General features: G+C 40.0%; 1 protein-coding gene across 1 annotated transcript; it reads left to right on the top strand.

Annotated features, from left to right (window-relative positions):
- The first annotated feature begins 348 nt into the window (after positions 1-348).
- Positions 349-26,689, top strand: LOC138349472 (glutathione S-transferase 3, mitochondrial-like). The gene is made up of 5 exons (XM_069328325.1): positions 349-463; positions 17,835-17,932; positions 21,044-21,141; positions 21,621-21,751; positions 22,506-26,689. Exons 2-5 carry the CDS (start codon positions 17,843-17,845, stop codon positions 22,604-22,606), a joined length of 420 nt encoding a protein of 139 aa, XP_069184426.1. The 5' UTR covers positions 349-463; positions 17,835-17,842; the 3' UTR covers positions 22,607-26,689.
- Positions 26,690-27,443: the final 754 nt, after the last annotated feature.

Genomic DNA, 27,443 nt, shown 5'->3' with positions numbered 1-27,443 from the left:
ATCCTCTCTTCTTCCTTGTATCTTCTGAATTCTGGTGAGCCCACTCATTTGGACTCTTGGACTCACCCTTTCCTGTCTTGATTTTTCTCTTTGCTTGCCATCTCTTTACTTGGATTTCACGTTGCGGGTTCTTGATGACCTCCATGGCAGTGACCATTTCCCCTTCCTTGTTACCTTTTTCTCTTTTCACCCTCCCCTCTCCTTCCTTGGGTGGCAGTTTACCGAGGCTGACTGGTGCCTCTTTACCCTCCGTGCTACTCTCTCCGAACTCTCCATTCTGCCTCTCCCTTGCACCCTCCTTTTTCATGACACCAGTTTTCGACGCTGCCCTCTGCTCTATTCCTCCAGGAACCTGGACGTGCATTCCCTGGTGGAATGTGGACTGTGCTCGGGCTGTCCGCTGTAAGTGTGCAGCCTGAAAGAGACACCGCGTATGGCTGATTCTTTTCTTTTGTTTCGGAAGGTGAGTGCCGTGGCCCGTAGGACCATCTGTACAGCTAAACGTGAGTGTTGGATGTATTGCCTCCACCATTACGTCCGAAACTCCTCTGCTGCAGATCTGGAAGCATATCCGCAAGATAGCGGGTAAGTGTGTTTCCAATGTCTCGCTGGTCCTTCACCTCCGTGGTACTCTTGTGGCGGACCCATTGCAGGTCGCGACCGAACTGGGTTCCCACTTTTCATCTGTTAGCTCTGGTTCTTATCTTCCTCAATCTTTCCTTCTTCGTAAGCCTGTTCTTGAATCTCATCCTTTAGATTTCTACACCCATCTCGGCCTTCCCTATAACTCTCCCTTCTCTATCTCTGAAACTTCAGTCTGTGCTGACCCTCTGCGGTACTACTGCGGCAGGCTCCGATGGCATTCATTATGAGATGCTTCGCCATCTCCCTCCGTGCACATCTCGGTATTTACCGAGCCTGTATAATCAGGTCTGGGAGTCGTCGTCAGTCCCTGAGGACTGGCTCGATGTCGTTGTACTTCCTGTTAGGAAACCGGGGTCTCTCGGGACAGCCCCTAAGGACTTCTGCCCTATTGTCCTCATGAGTTGCCTGCAAACTCTTCGAACGTATGGTTAACGTTCGTCTGATGTGGTTCTTAGAACACATCACCACTTCTCCCCTTCTCAATTTGTTTTTTTCAAGTGCTGCAGCACAACAGGTGTCCTGGTGAACTTGGAGGTCTATACATGTATTCATACTGCTTTTGCTGCAAAGACCTCCGTTGTTGCCGTCTTTTTTGACCTGGAAAAAGCTTACGACACCACCTGGGGATATCATATTCTGTCCCAATTTCATTCTTTTGGCCTTTGTGGTAATCTCCCTCTCTTCCTCCAATGCTTCCTCTCTCGTTTTTCCTTTTGAGTGAGGCTTGGTACAACACACACTGCCACTTTTAGGCAATATGAGGGTGTACCCCAAGGTAGTGCTCTGGGCACAACTCTTTTTTTTTTTCTAGTTGCCCTCAATGGTCTTCTTTCCTCCCTTCCTTCTGGCATCTTCTCCTCTTTCTATGTCGACGATCTTACCCTTTGCTGTCGAGGTGATAATTCGCCTCTCCTTCAACGGTGGTTTCAACTTGCGATTGATGCCGTGTCGTCTTGGGCCACCGATCATGGCTTAAAGTTCTCTAAGTCTAAGACGTGTGCTTTGACTTTTACTTGGAAGCATGTCATTCTTTGTCCCTCTTTCTCGCTTTATGGTCATCTCTCTTGTGTACAAGGATTCTGCTAAGCTTTTTTGGGGTTAATCTTTGACACTTTTTTGTCTTGGGCGCCCCATATCTCTTACCTCCGAGTTGAATGCTCTAAGGCCCTTACCCTCCTTAAGGTTTTGTTCCATACTTCTTGGGGGGCAGATACACACACGCTCCTCTCTTTACATTCCTCTCTCATCCTGTCTAAACTCAATTATGGTTGCCCTGCTTACTCGTCTGCTTCTCCTTCTCCTCCTACTCTTCGCCGTCTTGATGCTTTGCACCATACTGGGTTGCGCATCAGCTCCCCTGGAAACACAAACTGAAACTGTGTCTATTTTCCGCTTGTTATAACTTGTAATAAAGTTGCGACATCTTGGCTTAATGTGTTTATGACGTATTAGAACGTTGTTACAACTTGCTATATTGGTTGTTATAACTGGTTAGGAGGTGTTAAAACATGTGTGAACGTTATACCAACGTCGTAATTTCGGTGTGTTTGGTGGGTGGTGCCTTTCATTCGACTCCACCCCTCAGCTTGTATGTTGACACTGGCTTCCTATCTCTCCAGGACCGCTGTGATTGCTACTGTCTTCGCTGTCTTGCGCGGTCCTTGCAACATCCTTCCTCCTGCCTCTGTTGTGCTTTGACTTTTACCCCTCCAGTAGTTCCTGTTCCTCTTCACCACCTTCCTCTTTTTATCCGGTTATCTCGCTTACAAGATTCTCTTTCGGTTCGTATTATCAATGTTTCTCCTCGTATTGTTCTGTACTTGTCCCCGTGGAGGGTCCCCCTTCCCAAATTTTGTACTTCCCTGACCCGCATCACTAAAGCTTTTACCCCTCCTACAGTTCTGAAATGCCTTTTCCTTGAGAACTTCACACTCCCACTCCATTTCCATCTTCACCGATGAGTTTAAGTCTGCTGACGGTGTGGGCTACTGTTGTTTTTCCTGACTACGCTTCCTCCAGAGGCTAGCATCTTCACAGCAGAACTTTATGCTATTCTCATGCTCTTCATCTACTGCTTTCTTGTTGTCAATCTTCCTTTATAGTGGTAGTTGAATCTCGCAGTGCCCTCATGGCTTTGGGGTCCTTTAATCCGATCCACCCGGTGGTCATCGAGATTCAACATTGGCTGTTTCTTATCTCCAGTAAATTTAAGTTGGTAGAGTTTTGCTGGGTTCCCAGCCATGTTGGTTTCACTTGAAATGTGTGTGTGAATGCTGCCGCTAAGGAAGCTATCCACACTTGTCCCATCCCCTGTAAAGGTATTCCTTTTTCTGACTTTTACCAAGTTATTTATTCCTCCATCCTTGCCCATTGGCAGGGTTGTTGGTCTTCTGTTACTGGTAACAAACTGCATACTCTTAAGAGTAGTGTGTCCTCATGGCTGTTCTACCACCGTAACCGACGATGAAAAACGACTCTGGCTAGGTTACGTATTGGCCATGCACGTTTAACTCACGGTCACTTAATGCAATGCCGCCCTGCTCCTTATTGTCCAAATTGCATTGTCCTTCTTACAGTTGTGCATATCCTTGTTGAATGTCCTGACTTCCAGGACAAGCGTGTGTCTTGCTTTCTGACTGTCCCTCGCGGTCACTTGTCCCTCGATAGACTTTTTGGTGAAATGGATACTTTTTGATATCGTTCGCCTTATGCGTTTCTGTTCTCGTATTCGCATCCTTGGTGATATTTAGCACCCTCTGATTATTCTGCACATATGATGGTGCTACATAGCCTTCCCGGTTTGGTGCCTTTTTTGATAATTAATTAATTACACTATCAGTGATAGTAGCTTCAGGAAGCCATAGGGCTCGCCCAGAAATTGGCATTTTATTATATTCATTTTTTTTTTCCTTTTTTTTTTTTCTTTCTTTCTCTCCTATGAGTATGAGGTGTCTCATGAAGGATGCCACATACTTTTGAAGAGTACTGTAAGCACTAAGTAAATATTTCATTCTCATACATTGACAAGCTACTGATTAACTTCCATGAAGATTTCACTATGTAATGAAGGATGATAGGCCGCCCTTAGGCAAAAATTTAACCATTCAATGTTTAAATATTGTATTGTGATGACAGATGATTGAGGAACTTTTTCTCAATAGCATGGCATAGTTGGTATGTGTGACATGATGTTTTGGGCAAATATGACCAATGTACAAACTTGAATGCAAAACTGCCAGCCATACTAGTACATGATCTGACCTTATACAAAACTCGACTTATATTTTAATTTACAGTATAGTGGCACTTTGACTTATGACTGCTTATGAATTTTTCGAGTTACAACTTAAATTTCGTCAGAAAATGTGACTCGACTTACGATCTTTGCCTCAACTAGCGACTTTGTTGATAAGCGTTTGGGTCGACCGAGTGCATGGTTCCTGTGGCACGGGCCGACCTGGTCTCAGTTTACCAGAGCCGCCCGCTTAGTCACAATCGCGCTTGTAAATAATTTCATTGTTTCTGTGCTTTTTTGTTTTTTTGAATATAAAAGTAATTATTATATATCACGCCATGAGGTCCCAAGAAAGTCAGTGGTAAGGTTCAACCTAAGAAAATAGTTGGCAGTAGAGGATGGATGTTCCTTCCTCATTAAGAAAATGTTTGATGTATGAGAAGAACTGCAAAGTTTTGTTGAAAAAACTCCCCCAAATAAAGCTGTAGCAGGCCATTGCAGTGGCCTTTTAAATGACAATGTGATGTCTCACTACAGACAAGTGTTAAAAATGTAGGGATAAACAAGTGTCTTTAGACAGATTCTTAGTAAGACAAGCAAGCAGTGAGCCACAACCAGGTCCTAGTGGTATGCCTGCAAAACGTAGGAGAGAGTACCTAAGAAAAGTCATTACTGCCTGATGTTATAATGGAAAGGGACTCCTCTTTAAAACAGTAACACCACCACCACTCCTCCTCCCTGCCCCCCTCCTCACCGTCTTCCATACACCAACGAGAGTCCTTAATAAAGGTAAGATAAACATACTGTATTGTAGCTAAAAAAAATAATGGTATTCAGTATAAAATGTATTTTTAAGTTAACTTTTTTGGGGGTGTGGAACGGATTAATTAAATTTACATTATTTCTTATAGAAAAATTTTTTTAGACTTACGACCCGTCTCTGGGGATGGATTAAATTCGTAAGTCGAGGCCACACTACAATTAAACTTTGTGAAGTATCCCCCAAAGGGCTAAAGCAATATTTAAATACATATGTAATGTACTCACATTTTAAAATTTATTGTGATGTGTGTTTTAGGACATTACTTTTATGTTTCTTTCAATATTTCTAGGTTTGAGATTGGCAATTCAGTACCATCTCTGCACCAGTGTTTTGCTGTGAAATGAATGTACAGTATATAGAATTTATAAAAAAATATATAATGATTGAGACTACAGTAGTCATGAAAATTTGAGTGTTCCAGATACTAGGTTGAGACCATGGTTAATTTAAAGCATAGTACACTATACACAGTACAGTACTGTATTAAGTAAATGATCCTATAAGCTACTATGTGTGATATGTACATATTTATTATGTACGATCAGACATGACTAGACTTAAATAAACTCTGTAAAAAACACTTAAGAAAAAAGTAGACTAATGGTAGATGATTTGTATGATGGGCCAAAACGTTATCTGGTTCTGTGTTTTAGTGTACTATCTTCTTGATGTTGCTACTTCCCTGTTAGTTCTCTTCACTGTGACTAAGCTCACTTTAGTTGCATAGTTTGGCCTATAAGGGCTGTGAGAGTAGCACTCAAAATTTCTTATGAATAATGCAGGAAAGTGTACATGGAATGACTGGCAACCACAGAATTCTAGCAGACACATTTTTATTGTTGTTTTTAACTTGTCTACATTCCCATTTTGTGGCTCAAAGTCCGAGTTTAAAGCAGTATTTACTTTTTGTTGAGAACTGAACTTTTAAAATAAATTTTTTAACAGAATTACTGTAGTAGTTTTCCAACTATTGTTATAAGTACAATATATAGCAATGAAATGCTATAGCAAACAAGGTGATATCATTTACAGATGAATGTAATTAGTGAATTTTTGCCAGTTACTGTATGGCATGTTGAAATTTTGTTTTTAGGAGGAACCCCTCGGTAATTTCCCAAGCTTATCTCTGGTATAGTACCACTAAGCCTTATCCCAGTGCACAAAGCTTATGAGCTCCATCTGTCAACTCCCAGAAGCCAGAATCAGGATCTGGCTCACTATGAGGTGAGGGGAGCTGAAAATTGGAGATCCAAAACAAAACTAGGAAAAACCCTCCAGCAAGCGACTAATCAAAGGAAATTAGACATCCTTAATAAAACAAGGCAAACGATCATTACCACTGCAAATACCCTAACTGTTGCCATCTAGTGGCAGTACAATGGAACCTCGATTCAACAAATCTGGTTGGAATGCACAATTTCCAGGCTGAATTTACTTGCCTGATTCCACAAAGTCTTGTTCACTGAAGCAGGAGATATGTGGATTTGGTTTTAGGATGTTGGGCAGAGTTCACAGACAGGTGGAAAATTTGCCCATTACTGTATTATCATAAATTAAAATTAAAGGTTTCCTTAATAAAATCAACCCACAGAGTATGGGAAATACTAGAGTATGAATAGTAATTCAATTTATATGACTCCAATCATGTTTTTGATGATTTTCGTAGATGGGAGCAACATTAAAAGAAAGAGTTGGGGGCCCTAGAAAAGCCAGCGAGCACATTTAAAACCAAATTGTATGGTCTGTTTTAATTTTTAAATTTCCCGGTTTTCATTCACAAATACAGCATGGGCGTCCTGGAGCAATCTCCGGTTGCAACAAATAACTCACTGCAACGAATTGGGGTTGGTCCAAAATAGTTAGTTGAATTGAGGATGCACTATAATTACAAATGGCACCTCAAGAGGATTCAAGCAAAATACAGTACTGAATACAGTATACTATACAGTATGCCTTTTCTAAGGTATATAAAGATACAGTAGGATTCATTATTGTGCAGTTTAGTAGTAGTACTGTATATAACAATGAATTATTCTTGATTTATATTGCTACAAAAATGCATTACATAAATGCCTCCTGAAGGCATTTCTGGTTGCAACGAATCCCTCACTCCAATGAATTGGGGTTGGTCCCAAGTAGTTTGCCAAATCTGGAGTCCATTGTACAAGCATTATCTGGGTAAGGCTCCTAGAGGTAATTAACTCCCAGGGGGAAGGGGCAAAGTCCTGAACCTTCTTAGGGAACATAACCTGGACCGAAGACAGGGATAACGCCAACAGCAACAAGAGAAGGTAACAGTAACTGCATGATGTTATCTTGAAAAATAAATTAGGGCATACACAGCAGGAAATATAAAATAAATGTTGGTAAAGCCTGAAAAGGAAACTGATAATTGTTAAAATGTGTTCCCTGATCCCTTACAAAATTAAAAATGTATATTTATGTAGCTTTGGTTGTGGTGGAAGGATGAAATCATGCAATAATGTAATCAATTCATGAGTGTTCAGACTAGAATTTGTGTGTAGGTCACCCCAGGCCAGGCGGGAGTTGCCATAAACATATTTATACAGTGCAGTACTTGATTACAGTACTGTTTTTTGCTGTGATAACTGTATACACACATGAATTTATATGTTTATGCTTAATTACAAACCACTAAGTAGTTCTGTTGGGTGTGATAACTTCATAACCAGTGATCCATTGATAACTGGGATCACATCTATGGATGGAATGACATGTATGCTCGAGATGGGCTGCTTTTATCTAGGGCTGGGGTTGTTGCTGTTGCCAACTTGTTGGACCCTGTGGTTGGAGGGATTTGTTTGGGTTTAAACTGTTAGTAGATAGTGGTATGGGAATTAATATGGAGAAAGGAGGCAATAAAAGTATGTGTTGGCAGGGGAAAACTTGCAAAATGAACAGTAAAAAGAGAAGGGCCTCAAAATAGCAATACACTTAGGCACATTACACAAACAGTAGGAGTCTAAGAAACAAAATAAATGTTTTATATGCTCTTGTCTGTACATAAACAATATATGTTATTGCACTTATCAAAACATGGATGAATGTAGAAAACAGAGAACTATTAGCTGAATATTAAATAAATGTATTTAAACTATTTCACACAGATATATTAGATAAGGAGGGGGAGTAGCCATATACAGTATGTTAGGAAAAAATTAAAATGTAGTCTCAAAGAGGGAATCAAAACTGAGCCACACACAGAAACTATTTGGTTAGAAATAAGTAATACTAAAAATCTTATAATAGGAGTTATGTACAGGCCACCAAACGTAGACAGAATGGAAGCAAAGCATCTATGGGATGAAATATCTAGAACATCTAGGTCAAACAGTATTTGTGTCATAAGTGACTAATTTTAGTGGAATAAACTAGCTTAACAGAATGGGGAATAATGAAGCAGAAGATTCTCTAGAATTTATTGATGATTGCTTCTTTAACCCTTGTGCTGCTTCGGGCTAATTAGCATTTATCATCCACAGGCGCATTGAAAAAAAAAATCTTCCTTATCTGTTAAGTCATGTTCCCTGACCACGAGAAAAAATAATACAAAAATTCAATTCTACTTGCCGACAATGTAATTGAGCCAACAATATGGGCGATGACGTCACACCCTGGATGATCGCTCATGCACGGTGCGTCCCAGAGGCGTCGCGCACGGTCTTCAAGCAGCCACCGTTGCCACGAATTTATTTTCACATCATTATTTACAGTGTCTAGGCATATTTTATTACTAATATTAGTCACTAATTGTGTTGCATATGTTACATCATGGTCATTGTCAATAAATGTTGCATACATCGAGTATACAGATGCACACACAAATGTTTTCCATTATGCCAATATATTATGTAATCACAATGTTCATTATTATATTTACACACACATGATTGCACTATGTACAGGTTTTTGCACTATTATTGCACATTTAGAAGTCTTGGAGTGAGTGGTAGTTGTTGAAGCAGTCGACAGCACACAATGGAACTGCACACGCTTCACACCATGTTTGCACCACTTTACGTTTCTGATCTCTCCTTTTTGTTGTTTTACAAACTAGGCATTCACGGTGGCCTATTGCACCCTTTCCAGCTGGTGGCAAATGTTTTAGTCTGTGTGCTTGAAAGGCCTCCATGTGAGTGAGCCTGGGTGTAGCAGCATGCTGCAACATTGGGTTTATGATGGGTCTTTGTATGCCAGGGACATCTTTGCTAAACTTTGCTAATAACTGTGTTGCAAGTGTAAAAGTAAATGCACGGAAACTAGGTTTACGTCCAGTTTTCACCAGATACATATTATAGCAGTTCAGCATGCTCATGTCAACAAGATGGAAAAACACTTTTTTCGTCCATTTCAATGTTTTCCACACACACTCGATAGTGCCAACCGTCATGTCAGCTTTATCAACCAAATGCATGTTGATATTATAGTAAAGAACACAATCTGGCTTATATACTGGTTCTTTCATTACACCGTTCACCTTGCCATTGTTCACCATTGTACCATCATGAACGGTTGTCAGCATGTTCACTTCTCTCATCTTTCCACCGAACCTAGAGTATTTGATCACATTTTCGTAGCTGGCACTCACCAACTGCAAGTCTACCGTCAAACACTGGCATTTCCCTTCTTCATGGCTTTACTGTACCAACAAATCCGGTTCTATTTTCAATCAAGAACCTAGCTAGCAATGGACTTGTATAGTAGTTTTATGTGTACAAGATGTGGCCCTTGTTCATCCATGGTGCCATTAGTGACAACCACACTACCCGAGAAACCATGTTCGTCGTTACCGGGAATGTCTACATCGCTAGCTGAATACAGAATCATGTGTAACACGTATCCTGTTTCACAGTCACAAAGAACAAAGAATTTCAATCCAAATCTGTTTTGTTTGGAGGGAATATACTGCTTGAATGAAACACGTCCTTTGAAAAGCACAAGGGATTCATCAATCAACAGGTTCTGTGCTGGTACGTAAAAATCTCTGAACTTTCCAATCAATTCATTCATATAGTGCCTCACTCGCCAAAGTCTATCATCCTCTGTCCGGTCCTCATTACTTGCAAAATGCAGACACCTGAGGAGTATCTGAAACCTGTCTCGGGACATATATTTCCCGAAGAAAGGTGTTGGAATAGTCAGATCTTTGTTCCAGTAATCTGTGATAGCGTGTTTGACACGGTGCTTCATCAACATACATATTGCTAAAAACACATACATTTCACCTACAGTGGTGGTTTTCCAACATTGCAATCGTGAAAATTCTCTCATCTCTTTTCCAATGAGATGAGCCGCATGAAGGTTCGTTTGGTGTACAATATATTCCATGAGTGGCTCATCATAGAACGCTGTAAAATAATCCAATTCACGCATATCCTCTCTATTATCAGGGAAAAGCTCTGTAATCCCAATGTCTTTATTGTCAAAGGCAAGAATTCGAGGAATAAAACCGGCACCATCACTCCACACTAGTACACCTGGAGTCCTGCGAGACGCAACAGGGGCACAACGGCGAGGAAGCGATGCACACCGTGGACCAGGAGCTGAAGCCCGTCTGCACACAGTACAGCCGCGACGTGCACGTGAGGTGGAAGCACATGAACATGAGGCTCTTGGTGCCTCATGTTGTTCCATGGGGTGGCGCTTGGCTGGGCGTGACGCTGCTGACGCGACAAATTCTCGCCCAGTAACACCACTGGTACCGACACTATGCTCTGATTCCACTTCATTAAAACCAGAAAGTCACTTTCCTCTGACTCGTCACCCAAAATATCCTCAGACTCTAAATAAGCACAGGAACTGGGTGGTCGTGGGTGAATTGGAGTAGACACTGGGCGAGGTGGTATGGGTGAGTGTATAGGCCTCGCCATGGGAAGTGGCTGTATCTCATTTTCACTGTTGGTGCTACTATCATCGGTCAATTGTGTGTAGTCCTTATCAGTGTCAGTCATCAAAATCACTTTCCTCACCATCAGAAAATAATTCACTAGTTATTTGCTCTTGGGTGAGTGATTGCGTGGTGCGTGCCCGGGAAGCGTTCGGCCGTGCGCTCGACATGGTGACTGCTGGGTAACTGATGCCTCCCTCGCGATGGTAGCGTGAGCTGGATTTTTTTTACAAAATGGTGGCTGTTTACTATAGCCCCTAGGCAGCATTTGGGGGGCCCCTCTACCCCGCGGGCCGTTCAAATCTTGCGCGGTACTCAAATACATCATATGATGGGAAGCGCAAGTTATTGCAAGTTACTCAACCCATCGTATGATGTGTTGCGCACTTTAAGGGTTAAGCAACACATTAACCCTTAAACTGTGCAAAACCTCATATGTATGACATTGAGCTCAGTTTTTTAAATTTTCTGAAACACACTCAAATGTTTTGTGAATAATCTACTAGGCAAATGCTCCAACTTTGTTTAAATGATACTAGTGTAACATGAAAAACAAGCAAATAAAAAATAATCATACAGTATAATTGAATATTGAAAACTTCAGATTTTGAAATCAGCTGCAAAAATATAAAAATATCACTAACTGTTCATTTGGTGTTATTTTGCTCTCAGAATAGCATATGATCTTCATTTTCATATATTTAGAATACTGTATAGGTTTTCAGTATAGTTTACTGAAAAAATTATCAATATGACATTTGAAATATGAGCAAATTTAGACAAAAATTCTAAACTCCAAACGTTTAGAGTTTATGAAAAATCAATTGCATAGGGATTGTAGAACAGACAGTTACTTGAATCGACAATTGCAAATACTGTACCATTTGTCTTCATCTTGAAAAACATAGATTAATATGATTCACAACATGGTTTTACTAATGGCAGTTCATGTTTAACAAATTTGCTATCATTTTATTCCAGCATACTTAAGGCAGGTGATAGTTGTAAGGTTTGTGATGTTATGTACCTTGACTTTAGCAAAGCTTTTGATACAGTGGCACATAAAAGATTGATGAAAAAGATAGAGGGTCATGGTATTGGGGTGCTATATTAAGTAGGATTAGGGCATGGCTATAACAAAGGAAACAGAGTTAATATAAATGGAGTTCAGTCAGATTGGGAAAAAGTTGTAAGTGGAGTGCCTCAAGGCTCTGTCCTGGGGCCTCTGTTATACATAATATATATAAATGATTTAGATTCAGGTGTGAGCAGCTATACTTGCAAATTTGCTGATGATACGAAAATCGGGAGAGAAATAAACACAGAAAAAGACTCACTATTACTTCAAGACGATCTAAATAGTTTTTCAATGGTCAAAAGTTTGGCAGATGTAGTTTTGCTGACAAATGTAAGGTTTCTGAGGCTAGGTAATGATGATAAGGAATAATGATGTTTTGAGGCTAGGATAGTTACTAGAGTTACTAGATACGAACTAGGTGGTGTTGAGATTGCAAAGTCAGATTGCGAAAGGGATCTGGGAGTTATGATTAATAAGAATTTAAAACCAAAAAATCAATGAATAAATGTCCGTAATAAGGCAAATAGGACACTGGGATTTATTTATCAAAGCGTTAGTAATAAGACACTTTGTGTTGTTCTTTAGTTAAATCTTGCTCTAGTTAGGCCTCATTTAGATTATGGGCAATAAGTAATTATTAGTATTAAGACACCTAGTGTTGTTCTTTAGGTATATCTTGCTCTAGTTTAAGCCCACATTTAGATAAAATTGCTATTGGTTTTGGTTGCCATACTATAGAATGGATATGAATTCACTAGAACGCTTCCAGCATAGGATGACGAAGTTAATCCCGCAAAGTGCCTCCCAATGTACTATGCACACTGCTAACACAAGCCAAAACACTGCTGTTGTTATCAGAATCCTGGTCACTAAATCCTGAATATGAATTGTTTTCCCCATGTTCATCTTGCACAGAAATACGAGATCCTATTGCTTGATGCATGGATGCACCCAACCATAGCTGTGTGCTGTGGCTCACTTTCATGCTGGGAACAGTGATCTGCATTGGGTTCACTGATATAATAATAATAATAATAATTCATTGTGTTGAGGACACAGGCAGCCAGTATATAATACATGTTAGGCTTGTATCGAGGGCACTCGCTTCCCAGGTTGAACTACTGACCTTTCCCAGGATGCAACTGCACAAGCTGGCTAACTCCTGGGTACTAATTTACTGCTAGGTGAACAAGGTATTAGATGATAGGAAACATGCCAACCATTTCTGTCCTGCCTAGGACCCGAACCCAAACATCCTGATTGTGATTCAAGAACAAACCCTATTGTGCTGCTGTGACGTGTGAACCTTGTACACAGTTTTTACCACTGTTAGGATATTCTATGTCACTATCATTGTAAAGTTACTGTAATTATTTCATCATCATTAAGTGATGCTGTGGGCAGGAGCTGCATGTGCTACAAATGGTTGCTGTCTTAGTACCGAGTCCCCTCCTACTCGGGAAGGATGCCCACAATTTTTTCCAAGATGACGTCTGTTGGAGGCCTGAGGAAGCAGATATGATCCCCATGTGCCTATGGGAGAGTTTCAAATTTAACACCACACCTAAAATTTATCCTGGTTGATGTGTGCACTATTGATGAACGACCCTGGTTGATATGTGCAACTGAAGGGTTAATCTGGGAGCCCCAGGCATGTGAGTGAGGGAGCCAGCTGGCTGGTGCCCTTGGGTGGGGAGGGCTGCTATCTGGTTGTAAGCGAGTCTTGCTAACAAGTGTGTGTGTCTTCATCTCATGGTTGCCAATGTTGTCCACACAATTGCATATTTTTTGCATCCTACCTATCTGGTGATTTATCATTCAGAGCAGAATACTTTGGTGACCTAGTACCCCAGATTTCCCTGACCTCTACTCAGGGGTACAGGTTCTGGTACTGGCTTTCAATAGGTACTCATGAATCTTACAGCCTGGTGTGGTATTTTAAGTTTGGAACTTGCCAAACTAGGTATGGATGAGTAGCTTAGGCAAAGCACCAAAAAACTCTGGGGAAACACATCAATTGTTTCACACTTGACTCAATGAAAATCATATGGGGTCTCTATAAATGCTAATATTTATTAAAGCATTTAACTCGGGCTGTCCCCGACCCACGTGTGTCTGTCCTGTACCCTAGAACTCGCTTCTACTTTCAGTGTAGGAGAGATCTCTGAATTAGAGGGAATACAGAGAACATATACCGCATGCATAGAAACAATAAAACTTATGAATTATTGGGACCGTCTCAAAGCTCTCAAAATGTACTCTGGAAAGGTGACGAGAAAGGTATCAAATAATATGTAATTGTACATGAAAGATACTGGAAGGCCATGTCCCAAATTTGCACAGTAGAATAACAACTGGAGCGAAAGGTATGGAAGGAAGTGCAGAATGGAACCAGTGAGGAATAGAGGTGCCATAGGCACAATCAGAGAACACTGAACAACAGGTGTCTACAGCTGTTCAACACCCTCCCAGCAAGCATTAGAAATATTGCCGGAACAAAGGTGAATGTCTTCAAGAGACACTTAGACAAGTTCTTGCAAGAAGTGCCAGACCAACGAGGCTGTAGTGGATGTGTGGGCCTGTAGGCTGCTCCGAGCAACAACCTGTTGGACCAAGTTATCCCAACTCAAGCCTGGCCTCAGGCCAGGCTCGGGAAGTAGAACTTCTGAAACCTTCTCCAGGTATGCTAGACCATTTTCCCTGTAAATTAGGGTAAGGCTAGCACCAAATGTCTGGCCTTCAACCTTGAACAGAGACAGACACATTCTCTTTTATTGATATAGATTAGTCTTAGGTCTTTCTGCCCGAAACGCTTTGCGTAATAGTGGCTTTAGGCATTGTATGTACTAGCTCCTATCTATAAAGCCAACAAACTTTGTAAAATCTCTTTATGTATGTACCTTTGCCTAAATAAAAATTATTATATTATTATTATTAAGTTCATCATGACTTCTGGGAGCTAATGAAATTTTTATATAATTTGGATCTATGCAGAGGTTAAGAAATCTTTAATATCTCTGAGGAGCTTTCCATGGATGAAATACTAAGAATTATTATTATTTAAAATAATCATTTCCTAGATGAGTAGAAAATAACTTGGCCTGAGTTCTAAATACCAACAATTAAAATAAAAAATTCTCATACCAGAAAGATAGTTGTACTATTTTTAGCTATTCCTAAGTAGTTAAGATTTCTAATAAAACTTGGGTGCATTTTACATCTTCCTGTCAAATCTTAAGACAATCTTAATAAAACTAACATGCAATTTGTGATCACTGATCCACAGTCTAATTAATACAGTATAGTGCATTACTCACATGAGTGACAAGATCAGGACAGCCAGAGGCTCAAGGCCTGCAGAGAAACAAGGAAAAAACCCCCAGTATTGAATGTAATGAAATGCCTCTTATTGTGGTAGAGCCCTGGTGACTCCCTGAAGTTATCTTACTGAGGTGGTTTCCCACCATGGTGTCACATCAGTTGCAGGACTCCTCCTCCTGGCTTCTTTCCAGAGTTGCAAGGAGTGGGTGGATTTTTATAATAACACTCGCTAGGAAAGCATCCAGAAAGTCAATGAAGCCATACAGACAACTGCAATTTTCACAGAAAATTAAACACTGAGTTTGCCAGATGACTGCAAATGATTCATTCAAAACAATTAGTTCTCTCAAAACTAGTTGAAACCCTTAGTAGAGAGGGCCACTACCAGGCAGCCCAGAGCTCCTAGCAGCTAAGTACTAGTCAGTTGAATCCAATCATTGACTCTGGGAGGCCTGGTGAGTGCTGATCATGAAGCCTCAACTCAGAGCCAAGGCATCCATGAGCACATAGTGATAGGGAAGCAGGGTGTTGTAGAATTGAACTCCAAAAAGGCCAAAGGAGAAGCCAGCAAAGCAAGGGCAGATGAAGGAAAAGTGGGACCAAAGCCCAACAGTTCCAGTAGTGATGAAACAGGCAGAACCAGAAGAGTCAATACAGTACCTGAAGCCAAACCCTGCCCAAGGAAACGCATTCAAAGTTCAGTCTCATGCACAACTGTTAAACCATCTAACAAGTCGCCCGAAACCAATCCAACACCAGATAGCAACGCAACTGCAGGCGGAGAACAGCTGCGGGATGCAGAGGAAAAAGATATCGACTAGGAATCCCAAACTAGGCCCAACCAGGTCCGAACCTGGGACTGAAGCAACCAGGGGCCCAAACCTGGTGAGTTGGAAAAGAACCAGATTCCCTGGCCAAATGACATGTGGACTGGAGGGGGGGGGGGTGCGGGGGCATATCCACCAGCCATTAAGGTAGGACAAGACACAAACCCCCCCCCAAGAGACATGGTCAGGTCACAGCCACTAACCTAGTAAAAATTCTAGGAGCCAGATTTAAGCTGAAGGGCAGAAAAACATGCCACAGTAAAACCTTATATGGATAGGGAGATGCCAATATGCATCTTTAAGGTCCAGAATAGAAGAGACAGCTGCCAAAGGAAATGAAAAGACCTGAGGATCATGCTCCATTGAGAGCCAACCTCGACCCATAGCAGGTAAGGCCGCCATCTCCTACCAGACTGCCTCCAGGAAGAGGGAACAACTCTGAAGGATCAATATTTGGCTAATGGGATGACATGCAGCTGCAGTGGACTGAAAGAACCTGACCAACAGTATCCTCAGCAAAGAGGAGAGGCAGACAAAAAGATTCAGGACCCGGGTGAATCTAAAGCCTGGACTAGTATGGCTTGTTGACATGTGAGACTGGCCAAGTACAAAGCCACCTCCACCATCCAAAAAAAGAGGGGCAAGCAACTTGGAAAAAGCTAATGACACTGGAACTGCAGGCAACAAAGTAGCCACACTGGGGGACTGAAGCTAGGAAATACACACCTTCAAGGAGCTTGTCACCAAACAGCTTCATGATGGCCCAAAGATGCATGGCAGCCGCCTTGTTGGTACGAGTCCTGTGGACTTTCACAGAAGAGAAGCACAAGCAGCTGCACATGGAGCTGCCACTTAACATCCTTACATCCTTGGGGAGCACTGGAGCAAACAGGCAGACCTTGAGTAGAGAATATGTAGTGCCGCTTAAAAATATACGAAAGAAGGAACTCATTGTCTGCCAATCATGCGTATAGGTTCAACAGATTTCATACCATGCCCCCAAGGGGAAAAAAAAAGATCATCAACCAGCCAGGAAGAATTTGGAGCTTCATATCCCATCCTATAGACCGCAGCAGATCCGAACATGAATAAGGCCAAGTCCATCAATAAGCAAAGACCAAATCCCGCTGGAGGAACCAAAACAGACTCTCATGACTCGCAGAAAGCGCAAGGTGAGATGTTGGAATCTCCAGAAGTATGACGAATCAGAGAAACCAAATGGCATGTGGAATTGAACAATTACTCTAGCTCATATATCAAATAGGGGATAGGAAAAGTCCCCCTTCCCATGGCAATATACAGTATGTACCTGCATTCAACAAAATTAAAGTCCAGGAAGGGTTGATGGGCACCAAGGGACACTACTTGGGCTTTCCCCCTTCTCCAGCCCTGGAAGACAGTCACGATGGTCCCCAGGGAAGAGCCATATTCTATGCCTGAAACAGAAAGGCATCATCCTAAGAAGAAATATCGAAGCTAAGTATTGGTTGTTGTGAAGGCATTACATTCCCAGCAGGACAGGATAGCTCAACTACCTCGAGTCAAAGTGGATAGGGTTACCCCCTAGAGATGGCTGAGCTACCTCCTAGGCTAAACACTGCTTCAACTCTAAAACCCTTAGATGCTTCGAAGCTGAAACTAGGGGAGAAGACCAGAAGCTAGTTGAACCACATTCACAGGGAAAGGAAGAGGTGGGAAGTAACTTACACGTAGGTGGAATACACCAACACATCCAAATCTGGGTCCCTAAATGCCACCGGGCCAACTCCAGGTCATCTAAACAGTACCATCTAGTGCACATCTAATCTCCCACAGGCAGTTAGTGCATAGGTGTCTATTGCTTGAGGGTGATGGGAGGAGTGTAAGGGTCCTACTGTCTTGGTTGGATGAGCATTAAGAATGAAAGGCATTTCTCTCTACAGTCATTTTACTAGTTAAATTTTTAAAGGCAATTATATTTTTTGAAGCCTGAAAGATTTATTTTGTGTTGTTTCTAGGTGTGAAGATGGTGGTTATTGAAGTGAAGCCCGAGTATGGCTACTGTGTGCTGGTAGCAGTAGGCTCATCCTTCATGCTCATCTGGAAGGCCTTGAAGGTAAGTTGTGTTCTTTGTTGCAGTGTGTTGAATGTTTACATGTTGCTCACCTAAAATACCTCTTTGACATGTATTTTTTTTTACTAGATTGATCCATACACTCAGTATAGGGATGTTGTCAACCCCATCGACCACTAATCTGTGAGGCAATCAGCCCCTCATCCCTTGGGTTATAGGAGCTGGGAACCCATCTTCCCATCATTTCTGCCTACTAAAGGCAGTGATATTTTTTATCTATGCCAATTGCTTCTTTCATTACATTTTCTAGGAGGACCACCTCAGTAATTCCCAGAGCTAAGAGGCAAGAATCGGCCAAGACTCTTTGCGAGGGTACAGCCATGCCTTAGTAGATGAATTAAACCTCTGAGACCCACCCCTTCCATACTGAGAAATTTAGGACCAGAACCTTACTCTATATGCAATAGCAGAGCTTCAGGATTAGAGAGCAACCAAAACCCAAGAAAAAATCCTCCAGAAGGCACGAGCACAACAAAACAAGCAACTGCTTGAAGAAAATTGGGTACCTAGAGTTATTTTTTAAACAAGCTTAGGGTAGAAGCACACAGCAATGTGCTGCTACCCTAATCTATATGAAAGATTACAGTGTATAGTTCAGAAACTAGCTATAAGATCACCTAATATCTTCATCTCACAGGATGGTTAGTCATCCATAGAATCAGGAGAGAACATGAAAGGCCAGGCTAATCTATTAGCCTGCACTAGCAAAATCTGGATGGAGCACAAGAATATCTCCCAATATTTGTGAGTGTATGAAGTAGTAAAAGCTCAAACTACCTCCTACCATTTGGTCTGAAATCATTGATTACTGGGCAATCGCAGATATAGTGTTGGAGTGTGTGTCACAGCTCTTGTTCACATGGTTTACAATTGGAATATTCACCATTGGGGGATTCACTACTTGCAGCCAACTGCCATATACAGTATATCGATATCCTGCCAAATTCTGGTAGTTACAATGTCACACTTTCTAGTGGATATTATGTGCTGCCCGTACATATAGTTCTCGGTTCTAAACATATCATAACTGTATACTCATGCTTAGTCAAATGATCGATGCTGCTGGGCAAACACCTTGATGATGATAACTGACCGCCACCAGGTAGTTGTCCTCCATCCCTTCCTCAAAATTTCTTTCTGCCCCTCTTCTCACTGCCATGTAGTTGATCCTTGCTTCTCTGCCCAAGGAGGGAAGGTAGTAAATGTCAAATATCTCTTCTTCTTTCCTGGTGAATATTAAATCCAGCATTGAAGGAGCATTCCCTCCCGTCGTTCTTGTAGTTTGTTTAATGTGTTGCTACATGAATGCTTCCAGGTGGTGGTTTATGAATCAACCCACCCATCCTCCTGTTTAGATAGTATCTATTGTGACGATCATCAGTAGTCAGAATTTGTATGTTCTTAGCTTTTAGTATACCGACTAGTAAGGAAGTCTTTAAAATAAATGAAGCTAAAACACAAACTCAAATATTCCTAGGCCTAGTATAGCACACAAACATTCTAGATAGAAAACTATTACCTGAGGATCACATTAAGAACATTGTGCGAGGGGCCTATGCTACACTCTCTAACTTCAGAATTGCTTTTAAATACATGGATGGCAAAATATTATAGAAATTGTTCACGACTTTTGTTAGACCAAAACTGGAATATGCAGCGGTTGTATGGTTCCCATATCTAAAGAAGCACATCGACAAACTGCAAAAGGTGCAAAGACATGCCACTAAGTGGCTCCCAGAACTGAAGGACAAGAGCTACGAGGAGAGGTTAGAGGCATTAAATATGCCAAAACTAGAAGACAGAAGGAAAAGAGATGATATGATCACTACATATAAAATAGTAACAGGAATTGATAAAATTGATAGGGAAGATTTCCTGAGACCCAGAACTTCAAGAACAAGAGGTCATAGATTTAAATTAACTAAACACAGATGCCGAAGAATTATAAGAAAATTCACTTTCGGAAACAGAGTGGTAGACAGTTGGAACAAGTTAGGTGAGGAGGTGGTGGAGGCCAAGACCATCAGTAGTTTCAAAGCGTTATATGACAAAGAGTGCTGGGAAGACTGGACACCACGAGCATAATTCTCATCCTGTAACTGCACTTAGGTAAGTACATGTACTATATTAGGCCTCATATATCATGTATTAGGCCTAGGGAGGTTACGATTGGTTAGTTTAGTTTGTCAAAGCAACACAAGTAAAAAAATAGTTTTCCGGGGTATTGAACTCAATAGTTCATATTTCTACATTTTAATTTCGTTATACGTCAGTATGTATACTATGGTCCTTGTCATTACTATAAGTACAGTACTACCAAAACAGGAGGATGGGCTGGAATCTACCTATCCAAAAGTCCTCTCTTCTTGCTTTGTACGCCTCTCAGTCTATGGATTTTAAGTTGAAGTCACCAAGTACCAACAGTTGTAATTGTTATAGTCTTAATTGCCTATTCTTAAAAAGTATAGAAAATGGCTATTATTTCCCACAAACTTTGCTTTTGTGACAAGGACAGTTTTATATTTTTAAATTTACCTATTTTCAAGAACATTCCAGATAGAGCACTTCCACCAGGATATTTTGGACTTGAAATGCTGCTACCAAGTACAGTATAATGAGAACATGATGGGAGACTTCATTTGTGAAAGTGATTTACAGTATAAAAGTAAATCTAAAAAAATACTCGGTTCTAAATCTTGTGTTTTAATTTTGTTACAACTTTGGTATAAATACCGTACATGTTAATTTTGATATGTTGCTTTTTTCTGAGCAAAAAAGGTGCAAATTCATCCCTTTTCTCATTGGAAATAGGTAAGTTTTAAAATATCACTGTCTTTGTCTCAAAAGCAAAGTTTGTGGGATAATGGCCAATTTCTATACCTATACTATAAGAATGGCCTATATTCTTTTAGGCATAAGAATTAGGAAATTACACTACTATCCAGGAATAACAAAAATTCATTATGGGTAATCACAAGACAACCTGATGTATGATGATCACATAACTTTTGTTAAATATTTTATTTATACAGTAATTTTATCAATACCAATTTAGGCATATTTACCAAAAAAAATGTAAAACCTTTGTTACAGGTGGGTTTCATGCGTAAAAGTTTGAAAATCTATTATCCCACAATGTACAGCCTAGATAACAACCTCTTCAACTGCTATCAAAGAGCACACCAAAACACGTAAGTTGATATTTATTGTATCCAGGTTACTTCATATCATGGGTGATTCTGTAATGCATGTTGTGCTAGTCTCAAAACCTCCTGCGAATCTTCATATTTTTCTTTTCTTTTGATCAGACATGATAAAACAAATGTTTTCATTATTGTACATTAATTAAACATGATATAGAAATAATGTTATTATAAATGCATATTGCTTTTATAACCTTTTATTTGATACTCTATTAGAAATAGGAGTTCAGTAGGAACTAGAATTGTAACTGCTGGTAATAAAATTGTTGAGGGCACATCATCACTTACTTGGTCAGTTATTTGTTTAAGTTACAAAGATTAATAATTTTCTAGATTTGAATTGTGGACATTACATACTACAGTAATACACTAGTGTATTTTATATTTGTATGTTACTGTACTTGTTCTTGCAAATAAAGCAATGTACAAGTGGATCTTATATTTGTTTTATATTTCTTGTTTGACAGTCTTGAAAATTACCCAACTTTCTTGACATTACTGCTTTTGGGAGGTCTGCATAATCCTGTGCTGAGTGCTGTAGGGGGAGCAGTGTGGTGTGCTGGTCGGGTTGCTTATGCACTTGGCTACTACACAGGAGGTATGCTATTTTGAAATTTTCAGTTCATCCTGTTTTATATATATGCAGTATATGTGAGTGTATATTTTATATACTTATATATATTACTAGTATCTCCCTTCATAACAAAATTAACCATCTGATATAGTTCCATTATACTCTATTAATTTTTAGTTAATTGTATTTAATAATTTAAGCTAAGTTATAAAGCGAGTGCATGAGAATATACTTAACAATATACTGTAATAGCAATGAATAATATTGTACAGTACTTGTCTCGTGCACATGTCATATGAGTAACATTTGTTGAGGTAGATCACAGGCTGCCTTATTCAGTAATACAAAGGATACTGATGTATCATTTTTTAATTTTTTAGAAATTGTAGAGTTTGGATATACACTAAATATTATGAATTTAATTAGAATTAAGGAAATGTTTGCATAGTTAGGCTTTTGTGTACATGAAGTGGATGGTAATGCAGCGTAACAATGTGGAGTTTGTCACTTTCACTTAATGGCAAATGATAAATTATATACAGTAAAAGGAGTCTCTGAGAGTAGTCACTTTTTTTTTACACAGATTTGAGGAAAGGATGGTAATATAGTGATAGTATTCTCTAATACTGTGTCATTTATCTGTATCTTTCATGCTTTATTTAATCTTCAATAAAAGTAATACTAATGAGAATACAAATGTTAATTTCATTACATTATATATAATTAGAATACTAATTATAATATTATAATACTGTACTAAAGAATATTTTGATTTAAGATCCCAGGAAACGTATGCGTGGCAGCTTTGGATACTTTGGACTGATAGCTATGCTGTACTGCACAGTGCGTCTAGGCACAGGGATGCTTGGATGGTTTTAAGATGAACTTGAGAAGTTCACTGCTCTTTGCATCAAGTCAATTTGTTAGTGTTGCCAGAACAGTTTTTATATATGTACTGTAGCTTAGGGTGTTCTTAATTTTCAATCCATTTTGGTGTTGCTTTTGAAGCTCAAGACAATTCTAATAACCAGTTTGGAATAAAAAAAAAATCATCTGGATTTTTAAGACTACAGTATTTTGCTTTCATAGGCACATTTGAAAAGTTATCTTAAGAATTCTATTCCTATTTTTGAAGGAGCTTCTATGGTGGCTTCTTGGTGCTTGCTACCTAACAAACTCCACCCAATTCAATCCATGCCAGGGCCTTGCAAATCATATATCAATACAGGTAATTGCTGATCAATTAATTGCAGAACGATCACATTTGAATGTGGTTGTCCTGCAATACAGTACCTTACCTTGAGGTGCTTCCGGGGCTTAGCGTCCCCGCGGCCCGGTCGTCGACCAGGCCTCAGTACAGTATAAGTTTTACTTATACTTTTTTTTTATTTTTATTTTTTTATTTTTACTTATACTTTACTTATTACTTTTACTCAGTACAGTATAAGTTTTATATATACAGTATATGTATGTATAAAAAGTATATGTATTTATCACTTCCTAGACTTCCTTGGTCTGTAAATATTTGTTGGTGGTGCAGCTGCCCTTGCACCACTTCAGTCTTGCCTGTTTACACCTTCCTTACCTTAGGATGTGAGTATATGTGCAACTGTATGTTAAGTTGCCTTCGCTTTTAGGGCCTGCCGTCACGGAAGATCATAGGGCACTCTGCTGCTTTTTTGCATGCATGGGCTGTTTTGATGGCTTTAATGCCTTGGCTGGTATGCCTGTGGGTATATCCTTGTTGCCCGTGGTCAGGTCATTGGAGGTGCTACCCAAGCTGCTTGGTCCTTTGTTTCAGAAAGTGGTGGCGGGCTTCTATTTTGCATGTTTGTCTTGCCTGTAGGGCCATGCTGGTCTCTGATTTAGATTCAACTTGTTCTTGTCCATTTTGAACTTCTACTTTTTTCCCTCTTCTTGTTTCCTGAGGTTGCTGCATCTTCAGTTCTTTCAGCTGTTGCAGTGGCATTTCAGCCTCTCAGTCATCTGTTTTTGCAGCAGAGTCTGCCCCTACTGACTGAGGCCAGAAATTTCAGTGCAAGTTTTCACCTGTTGTTGGTCGGAGTAGGCTTCTGGAGAAGTTAGATTACTGGGTCGTTGCACTTCAGATTTCACTCCTGTTTCATGTCACAGAGGGGTGTGTTGGTTCGGAGTTTCTTTGCACTAGCCTTTTCGCAGTTTACCACCTTTAATGATGCTGTGGAGGAATGTCAGGTCTGTTTTCCCAACTCCAGGTCCCACTATGCATGGCTTTCCACGTATAGTTTCCAGGGGCCTACATTGGAGGCCCCTGGAAACACCTCCTTGGGTGTTGTGGATCTAGGGCCAGCAATCTACTTCACAGTTCTCTCAGTCATTGCAGAGTGGTTAGATGCTGGAATGGTCGAGTTAACCCCAACAGTGAGGTGGTTATTCTGATTGTTCTTAAACCTCAAGCAGGACCTACAAAACCTTCAGTACATTCTTGACATTTTGGGTTTGAATCACTTCATTCCCTCTCCATCTTTCTGCATGACCACCTTAGCTCAAGTCTGCCTGGTGTTGCAGGCAGATTCCTTGGTGTTACTAGACCTATGGGATACCTGTTGGGATGTGCCCATTCATCTCATTTTCAGGGACTGGTTAGGTTTTGTGGTGGCACATCAGGCCTACCAATTCCAGGTTCTCACATTTGGCTTGAATCTGTTACTCCAAACATTCAGCATGTTGGTGAATGTAATGGTTCTTCACCTTCAGTTGCTGGAGATTTACATCTTTGCCTACATTGACAACTGGATGGTTTTGACTCCTAGTCTGTCCATGTGTTTACAAAGCAGAGATCAGATTCATTCCAAGCTCACCAGGTTTGGATTTTTGGTAAATTGGAGAAAGTCCTATTTGTAGCCATAAATAGGTTCAAATCTGATTGGACTTGGTCTGGGATTCTCAATCAGCTCCCCTTCCCTTCCTGTTGCATACCTGCTCTGCATGAACACTCATCTCTGCCTGGTGATGGGAAGTGCCTGGGTCACCTGTCATTTGCTCGAGTGGCTATGTGGGAGCCTGAACTTTGCTTGCATGGTTTATCCTCTGGGGAGGGTTGGCCCCCAGCATTGTACCGTTTTCTTCAGCTCCTTCCCTTTCACTGGATCATCGGGTTGAGGGTCTGTGGGCCATTTGATGACTTTTGGTTTACCAGTTTCCTCTTAAAGTTTTCAGGGTTCTGTTCCATGGTGCTTACCTTCCCTTCCACTTTACCCCTTTTACAAACACTTGGCTTTAGGTTTGATGTGGATTAAATTAGGTGGAGCTTACCAGGTAGCTCACCAAGGACCTACCAGAAAGAGGCATTTCATTAAATTCAATGCTGGTTTTTATCACTTGTCTTTTTTTCATAGTTAATAGTTTAAGCCACAAATTGTTAAATAAATTAATATAAATATGGAAATACATTTAATTGCTGTTTATAGCCTTATTGCTTATCTTGTAAAAGTATATGTAACTATGCTGATGAGTTATTTACAACATCTTCCCTTTCCCACACACTCGATGATGAGGGGCCATATAAACACCTATCCTTCCCCATACTTCCCAGAACGAGAAGCATATAAAAAACCTTCTCTTCCTCATATACTCCAGAATGAAGGGGCTTGTACAAAAATGTCTGTCCCCCATACGCACCAAGACAACACCTCCTCTTTCCCACATAATCGAGAATGAGTGGGTTTGTACAGCAACTTCCTTTCCCTGTTCACTCCAGATAAAGAAGCATACACAACATCTTCCTCTCAACACACTCCACAACAAGGGAAAGAGATGAAAACTAGAGACAATTTAGTTACAGATGTCAAAAATAGAATGAGGGTTGGTTAAAGACGTTGAAATCAAGCCAATGCAGTTATTAATGTAAAATGAAAAGAAAAATGAGAGAACATTCCCAGAATTTTATTACAAAATATTCGGAAGATGGGGCTTGGGAGCTGACACTTGACTATACCAGTACTGTACTGTACATGCAAGCATACTGGTAGAATATCGAGATGAATATATGTGGGCAATTAAATAAAGCAATGTACTCATTTAAAACATACATTATTTATCAGATGCTATATTCATTTTGACAAAAAGAGTATAATGACTTTGTAAGATTATAAGCTTTATTGTTAATTTATGTGAATACAGGTATAAATTAAATATATTACTAAAATTATATTATTAAATTATTACTAATATATTAATAAAATTAAAGTACCGCAATTTGCTGTGCGCGCAGCCTGTGCCACTCCAGACTCCAGTGTCGTCTGTGTTCTTCCAATACAGAAATTTTGCCCACTCGTCCCAAGCAGGAACATATTTTTATGCCTACATTATTTGAGTTTTTGTATCATGTGGCAACTGTGCTGCAGTGAGAGGGGGGTCTCACTTGGGATACTTCTGCATATTTCAAACACATGAGGGAGCTCTTAATATATTCTATATTGTCCTGTATGCCTGTTTGGCATGTGAAAGGAATTACCATCCGCCTACATTGAGAAAATTTTTATATAATGTAGACCTGTATGTAGAAAAGTAGGGTAAAAAATATAGGCATAGATAATTAAAGAAAAAGTTTGACTCATTGTAAAGGCAGTAAGGATGGAATAAAAACACTGCAGAACACTCTGGTGTTGCAGTCTGAGTGTAGTAGAAAAGCCTGCACTGAATACCTTTTTGGCCCGACACTTTTGCAACCACACATCCATTGATGAAAGAAATGGTAGCACCTTTGCATTAAAAGGACAATACTGGTAGTCCAGTACTGCACTTCTGTGGATATATGGGGCAATTATGGAGTGTCTCTTTTGCTGTCAATAAATAATCCCTTATGACAATTTTGTTTATGGTAATATATAATTTAGCCCTACATTATATAATGTTTTCGTTATATATTTCTTAACAGTGAATCATCCTGTAACTTCATATTGTAATAAATATTCTTCTTAAGTAGTATCTTTATTCATTCAAAAAGTTCAGTTTTATCTACTGTACTTTGAAAATGGAAGACAACGCAGGCCTACTGTATAGCATACATTAACTGTGTCAGCATTAAATGAGTTTTCTTCAATTAATACCATAATGGAAAATAAGTCAAGTCGGACTGTATAATACAAAATAATTTGATAATTTTCATGTTCTTTTTATTTTATAACACCATACTTTAAACATTGTTTCACATTTCCCGTGGTATGGTGGTTAAGACACTCGCCTGGCGTTTAGCGAGCTCTTTGTCCTGGGTTCGTATCCTGGCCAGGGAGGATTTACTGGGTGCAAATCCTTAACTGTAGCCTCTGTTTAACCCAACAGTAAAATGAGTACTTGGTTGTAAAAACGATTCTTCGCGGGAAGTCGTATTCCAGAGAACATAAGATTAAGGACGTGCCCGAAACGTACAGCCACTAGTACGCATAGCAAGAATGTAAGAACTTGTATATATCAATAATAATAATAATAAATAATAATTAGTCATTTGGTCATGCTTGTTAATGTGTGCCCTAGCAATGAGTCATGCGTTGATTTAATTAAATATTTGAATAGCGAAATGATATTTAAATTGGGAATGGTGAACATCTGTAATTTTTCACAACAGAAATTATGTAATCAATTCTAGTTGTTTGTAGCAGCTGGAATACTGATATGCACCACATCAGCAGTATGTGTGCGTATAGGCATGTCTGAACAACCAGCTTGAGATCTCACA

Source organism: Procambarus clarkii, chromosome 21 (assembly GCF_040958095.1).
Source record: "Procambarus clarkii isolate CNS0578487 chromosome 21, FALCON_Pclarkii_2.0, whole genome shotgun sequence".
NCBI classification, from domain to species: Eukaryota; Metazoa; Arthropoda; class Malacostraca; order Decapoda; family Cambaridae; genus Procambarus; species Procambarus clarkii.
This window is presented reverse-complemented; position numbering and strand designations above follow the sequence as displayed.